General features: G+C 42.1%; 1 protein-coding gene across 1 annotated transcript in view; it reads left to right on the top strand.

Moving 5' to 3' along the window:
• The window catches only part of LOC121532810 (E3 ubiquitin-protein ligase RNF138-like), a 10,311-nt gene extending 8,011 nt beyond the window's left edge, over nt 1–2,300 (top strand). The window contains exons 3-5 of the mRNA XM_045205792.1: nt 1,367–1,478; nt 1,726–1,833; nt 1,907–2,300. Coding sequence (XP_045061727.1) covers nt 1,367–1,478; nt 1,726–1,833; nt 1,907–1,987 — 301 coding nt within the window. The 3' untranslated portion in view covers nt 1,988–2,300. The remainder of the gene's footprint in view (nt 1–1,366; nt 1,479–1,725; nt 1,834–1,906) is intronic.
• The last annotated feature ends 5,200 nt before the right edge of the window (nt 2,301–7,500 follow it).

Genomic DNA, 7,500 nt, shown 5'->3' with positions numbered 1-7,500 from the left:
CACTCTCTGTCTCTCTCTGTATGTCTGTCTGTATCTCACTGTATGTCTGTCTGTCTGGATCTCACTCTCTGTCTCTCTCTGTCTGTCTGTCTGTATCTCACTCTGTCTGTATCTCACTCTCTGACTCTCTGTCTGTCTGTATCTCACTCTCTCTGTCTGTCTGTCTGTATCTCACTCTCTGTCTGTCTGTCTGTCTGTCTGTCTGTCTCTATCTCTCACTCACTCTGTCTGTCTGTCTGTCTGTCTGTCTGTCTCTATCTCTCACCCTCTCTGTCTGTCTGTCTCTCTCACTCTCTCTGTCTGTCTGTCTCTCTCACTCTGTCTGTCTGTCTGTCTGTATCTCACTCTCTGTCTGTCTGTATCTCACTGTCTGTCTGTATCTCACTCTCTGTCTGTCTGTATCTCACTCTCTGTCTGTCTCTATCTCATTCTCTGTCTGTCTGTATCTCACTCTCTCTGTCTGTCTGTCTGTCTGTCTGTCTGTCTGTCTGTCTGTCTGTCTGTCTGTCTGTCTGTCTGTCTGTCTGTCTGTCTGTCTGTCTGTCTGTCTGTCTGTCTGTATCTCACTCTGTCTGTCTGTCTCTATCTCACTCTGTCTGTCTGTCTGTATCTCACTCTGTCTGTCTGTCTGTATCTCACTCTGTCTGTCTGTCTGTATCTCACTCTGTCTGTCTGTCTGTATCTCACTCTGTGTCTGTCTGTATCTCACTCTCTGTCTGTCTGTCTCTCACTCTCTGTCTGTCTGTCTCTCACTCTCTGTCTGTCTGTCTCTCACTGTCTCTGTCTCTCTCACTCTCTGTCTGTCTGTATCTCACTGTCTGTCTGTCTCCATCTCACTCTCACTCTGTCTGTCTGTCTCTGTCTGTCTGTATCTCACTCTCTCTCTGTCTGTCTGTCTCTATCTCACTCTATGTATGTCTGTGTCTGTCTGTCTGTCTCCATCTCACTCTCACTCTGTCTGTCTCTCTCTGTCTGTCTGTATCTCACTCTCTCTCTGTCTGTATCTCACTCTCTCTCTGTCTGTCTGTCTCTATCTCACTCTCTGTCTGTCTGTCTCTGTCTGTCTGTCTCTATCTCACTCTCTGTCTGTCTGTCTCCATCTCACTCTCACTCTGTCTGTCTGTCTCTGTCTGTCTGTTTCTACCTCACTCTCTGTCTGTCTGTCTGTCTGTCTCTGTCTGTCTCTGTCTCTCTCACTCTCTGTCTGTCTGTCTCCATCTCACTCTCACTCTGTCTGTCTCTGTCTCTGTCTGTCTGTTGCTATCTCACTCTCTCTGTCTGTCTCTGTCTGTCTGTCTCTGTCCGTTTCTCACTCTCTCTCTCTCTGTCTCTCTGTCTGTCTGTTCTCCCGCTCTCTCTCTCTCAGTTCTGTGATGAGGATGACGTTTGTCTGTCCGTACTGCCAGGAGAGTGGTCTGGATGAGAGGGATCTGTGGGTTCACTGCAATGGCAAGCATCAGTATGACAACAGGCCCGTGGTCAGTGATATATCTGTTATAAATCGCTATAAAGCTGTCAGTTGTGTCATCAGTTACTCTCAATCACTGGGTCTCAAACATGAGTTTATTCAATTAAATGTTTATTTAACCAAGATAGTCCACTTAGTAACACGTGTCACTGCCTCCAGGGATTCCTCGTCCATAGTCTCTACTCCTAGGGAGTTGTTGGCCACTTGGGCTGAAACTTTGTTGCTCTGAGTGATTGTTGCTCTCTGGCATCCTCTAGGTGTGTCCAGTGTGTGCCTCTCTGCCTCACGGTAATCCAAACCAAATCAGCAGGGACTTCATCATACATTTGAACCTGAGACACTGCTACTATACCAAGGACTACACGGTAGGCTACACACATTCACACACACACAGACACACACACACACACACTAATAAGATGTTTCTTTGGTCCACAGAACATCAATCAAACCGACACGTTGAACTTGCAAGATGCCATTATTGAGTCTCTCCAGGATGCCAACCTGAATCCCAGATGATTTTTTATCAATATCAGATGCAACATCAATAATCTAGCAATATAGCAATAACACACTCATCATGATTTGTATATTTTGATGCTAAAGCTGCTCACAGAAGCCTTTGTAAAAATGGCAATGTTGTCGAACATGTTGATTGTTGCAGCTGTTATTTTCTTCCTTTTGAATGTATAAAATCATGCCCTGTTTACTGCATCTATCGAATGTATCAACTATAATGGATCTTTTCAATATCAGCTTTGATATACTTTTTCATATATTTAATATCCTTGTATATTCTTGACATAGAATGACTATAATAAAGAATATTGAAATCAAACCTATCGTGTGTCCTGGAGGATTATATTAAGCACTCATCCTTGAAGTCTACAAAACAACATTATGCACGTGTGTGTGTGTGTGTGCGTTTATGCGTGCTTACCTACAGTACCAGTCAAAAGTTTGGACACACCTACTCATTCCAGGGTTTTTCTTAATTTTTACTATTTTCTACATTGTAGAATAATAGTGAAAACATCAAAACTATGAAATAACACAAATGGAATCATGTAGTAACCAAAAAAGTGTTAAATAAATCAAAATATATTTTAGATTTTAGATTCTTCAAAGTAGCCACCTTTTGCCTTGATGACAGCTTTGCACACTCTTGGCGTTCTCTCAACCAGCTTCATGAGGAATGCTTTTCCAACAGTCTTGAAGGAGTTCCCACATATACTGAGCACTTGTTGGCTGCTTTTCCTTCACAAACCATCACAATTGTGTTGAGGTTGGGTGATTGTGGAGGCCAGGTCATCTGATGCAGCACTCCATCACTCTCCTTCTTGGACAAATAGCCCTTAGACAGCCTGGAGGTGTGTTTTGGGTCATTGTCCTATTGAAAAAAATAATTATAGTCCCACTAAGCGCAAACCAGATGGGATGGTGTATCGCTGCAGAATGCTGTGGTAGCCATGCTGTCATGAACCCTGCGTCCTGAGTCTGTTCCTGCCTGTGTTGCCATTTTTCTGCTCGGTATCTCCTGTTTCCTGAAGGTTCCTGAACGCACCCTGTCCGGTTGCCGGGCGACATTGCTAGGCGGGTGATCTCTCGATTACCCGCACCTGCTTCTCATCAGCCTCGGCACACCTGGTCCTGATCATCACCCCTTCTTAAGCTCTGACCTGACTTCCATTCCCTGCCGGATCGTTAGCCATTAACAGTATGTTTTGTCAGCGTATCAGCCTCTGAGTACTAGCGCTAGTTTTTGTTATTTTGCACCTTGTTGACCTGCCTTGTACTTACCTCAGTTTTTTTTCTGTCTACAGTCATCCTCCCGGAACCTTCACCCAACCCCTGCCGTGCCATCACTTAATCTGCCACTTCACCTCCACCTACTCATCTCCGCCACCCGCTCCGTCTCCTGGATTATTCTGCATCTTTTGAATCTGTAAATAAACAATCACCTTCGTTCAACTCACTTTGTCCGGGTCTGCTTCTGGGTTCTGTCTTAGAGAATCGTGACAGAACGATCCGGCCAGAAATGAACCCAGCGGACCTGGACTCTGTTCGCCATGCCATTACCCATCAGGAGAAGATGTTGGGACAACATCGCACGGCGCTACAGGAGATAGCGTTGTCAGTTCTGAACTTTTCTACCAGTCTGACGAAGATCCAGGCTCAGCTCAGTTTGCCGGTGGAGAATCCACCACTGGTTTCACCCATCTCGCCTGCCACTTCTGGAGCTGTGCCCTTCCGTGAACCCAAGGTTCCGACACCTGATAAATATGAGGGGGATTTGGGAAGATGCCGTTCCTTTCTTATGCAGTGTGGATTAGTGTTCGATCTACAGCCCCACTCTTATGCCACAGACAAGGCTAGGATAGCCTTTGTCATTGAATTGCTCCACCTACTCATCTCCGCCACCCGCTCCGTCTCCTGGATTATTCTGCATCTTTTGAATCTGTAAATAAACACTCACCTTCGTTCAACTCACCTTGTCCTGTTCTGCTTCTGGGTTCTGCCTTAGAGAATCGTGACACATGCTGGTTAAGTGTGCCTTGAATTTTAAATAAATCAGTGTCACCAGCAAACCACCCCCACACATCACACCTCCCCCTCCATGCTTCACTGTTGGAACCACACATGCGGACATCATCCGTTCACCTACTCTGCGTCTCACAAAGACACGGTGGTTGGAACCAAAAGTCTCAAATTTGGACTCATCAGAGCACAGGACAGATTTCCAACGGTCTAATGTCCATTGCTTGTGTTTCTTGGCCCAAGCAAGTCACTACTTATTGGTGTCCTTTAGTAGTGGTTTCTTTGCAGCAATTCGACCATGAAGGCCAGATTCACGCAGTCTCCTCTGAAGAGCTGATGTTGAGATGTGTCTGTTACTTGAACTCTGTGAAGCATTTATTTGGGCTGCAATCTGAGGTGCAGTTAACTCTAAATAACTTATCCTCTGCAGCAGAGGTAACTCTGGGTCTTCCTTTCCTGTGGTGGTCCTCATGAGAGCCAGTTTCATCATAGCGCTTGATGGTTTTTGCGACTGCACTTGAAGAAACGTTCAAAGTTCTTGACATTTTCCGGATTGACTGACCTTCATGTCTTAAAGTAATGATGGACTGTCATTTTCCTTTGCTTATTTGAGCTGTTCTTGCCATAATATGGACTTGGTCTTTTACCAAATAGGGCTATCTGCTGTATACCACCCCTACCTTGTCACAACACAACTGATTGGCTCAAACACATTAAAAGAAAAGAAATTTCACAAGTTAACATTTAAGAAGGCACACCTGTTAATTGAAATGTGAAAAAAAAAATATTTCAGTGTAAGGAACTCCCTCAAATACATTTTCTATTAGTTCTCTTTATTTCTATGAATAAAGACCATCAGCACAGTGCAAAGAATAGCCTCTTTGTACAAACTCAACATTTATGTTTCTCATTCACAGCGCTTTTCAATATCACTTGCGTAAAATTATAAACTAGTGAGATGAGCTCAGATTGTAGACTAAAGTATAGTTTAGGCATGTCAGATTGTCAAAGATTATATGCTATGATTTGACCAATGCCTTCATACTCTAAGTAATAAACAGATTATTTACTTCCTCCACACTTGCAGTTAAATAACACTGAGGGGAATTTTTCCTCACCTCACAAAAAATACCTGACTATACCAAATACTATACTCATAGGGGAGAGTGGGATAACTTGATTTTTTAAAAACAATTTACATCACTCCGTCAAGGGAAATGTACTATTCTTTCTACCAAAGATATCTACATATATTTCAGGATGTTGTGTATACCTGGGAATAATCAGAATTAATGTACAGTTGAAGTCGAAAGTTTACATACACTTAGGTTGGAGTCATTAATACTCATTTTTCAACCACTCCACAAATGTATTGTTAACAAACTATAGTTTTGGCAAGTCGGTTAGGACATCTACTTTGTGCATGACACAAGTAATTTTTCCAACAATTGTTTACAGACAGATTATTTCACTTATAATTCACTGTATCACATTTCTAGTGGGTCAGAAGTTTACATACACTAAGTTGACTGTGCCTCTAAACAGCTTGGACATTTTCAGAAAATGATGTCATGGCTTTAGAAGCTTCTGATAGGCTAATTGACATAATTTGAGTCAATTGGAGGTGTGCCTGTGGATGTATTTCAAGGCCTACCTTCAAACTCAGTGCCTTTTTGCTTGACATCATGGGAAAATCAAAATAAATCAGCCAAGTCTGGTTCATCCTTGGGGGCAATTTCCAAACGGCTGAAGGTACCACGTTCATCTGTACAAACAATAGTACACAAGTATAAACACCATGGGACCACGCAGCCGTCATACCGCTCAGGAAGGAGACGCGTTCTGTCTCCTAGAGATGAACATACTTTGGTGCGAAAAGTGCAAATCAATCCCAGAACAACAGCAAAGGACCCTGTGAAGATGCTGGAGGAAACAGGTACCAAAGTATCTATAGTGGGGAGAACAAGTATTTGATACACTGCCGATTTTGCAGGTTTTCCTACTTACAAAGCATGTAGAGGTCTGTAATTTTTATCATATGTACACTTCAACTGTGAGAGACGGAATCTAAAACAAAAATCCAGAAAATCACATTGTATGATTTTTAAGTAATTAATTTGCATTTTATTGCATTACAAAATAGATGGCATCATGAGGAAGGAAAATTATGTGGATATATTGAAGCAACATCTCAAGACATCAGTCAGGAAGTTAAAGCTTGGTCGTAAATGGGTCTTCCAAATGGACAATGACCCCAAGCATACTTCCAAAGTTGTGGCAAAATGGCTTAAGGACAACAAAGTCAAGGTATTGGAGTGGCCACCACAAAGCCCTGACCTCAATTCTATAGAACATTTGTGGGCAGAACTGAAAAAGCGTGTGCGAGCAAGGAGGCCTACAAACCTGACTCAGTTACACCAGCTCTGTCAGGAGGAATGGGCCAAAATTCACCCAACTTATTGTGGGAAGCTTGTGGAAGGCTACCCAAACGTTTGACCCAAGTTAAACAATTTAAAGGCAATGCTACCAAATACTAATTGAGTGTATGTAAACTTCTGACCCACTGGGAATGTGATGAAAGAAACAAAAGCTGAAATAAATAATTCTCTACTATTATTCTGACATTTCACATTCTTAAAATAAAGTGGTGATCCAAACTGACCTAAGACAGGGAATTTTTACTAGGATTAAATGTCAGGAATTGTGAAAAACAGAGTTTAAATGTATTTGGCTAAGGTGTATGTAAACTTCCGACTTCAACTGTAAACATTACAGTTTTGAAAACATAGCTTCTGGTCTCTAGGCACAACTTACCCCAGGTATGTTGAGCCGCGGGACAGGGTAAGTTAAGCCGTCTACAAATGTCTGTACTGAATGAAATATTACCACTACCTTTTTAAATCCATGTCTATCTTTATTTCCCAAACACAATTCAACACAATCACAATCGCTTTTTTGTCTTTTAATAATATTAAGCATCTTTTGGCACAGGCTTAACACCTAACAAACACTTTTAACATAACAACATGTTACACTTCAATTTGCCTAACTTCCCTGTGGCTAGACCATTGGCTTAACTTGACCAAAGACAAACATTTAGACTATATTAGCCCACACAGCTACAAGGATGCACTATCATGCTAGGTTTAGGACCTCATATTAAGACTTATGAAATGATTAACTCTTCCTAAATATTTGGTCAAATTATAAATGTTGAGTATAGTTTCCTAGAAACAAAGGTGGCTCAACTTACCACACTCACCCCTATGTTAAACTCTTGTCTTAATAGCAATCAGAAGTAGCCTATTAGAATGTGGATGAGAGTTCTTTAACCTTTCCCTTCCACACTTACGATCAGTGTAGTCTGGATTTATGACATAGCTGCAGTTAGTCAATCGCAGCTTCTCACAGAACAGGTTTAATTCTTCCTGTAAGTGTTTACTTCATGACTGAAGAATGTGCCACTTTATCAATGGTCAATAACCATAGTTGTG

The sequence above is a fragment of the Coregonus clupeaformis genome, chromosome 20 (assembly GCF_020615455.1).
Source record: "Coregonus clupeaformis isolate EN_2021a chromosome 20, ASM2061545v1, whole genome shotgun sequence".
NCBI classification, from domain to species: Eukaryota; Metazoa; Chordata; class Actinopteri; order Salmoniformes; family Salmonidae; genus Coregonus; species Coregonus clupeaformis.
Note: the sequence above shows the minus strand (reverse complement) of the source record. Positions and strands in the feature narration are given on the sequence as shown.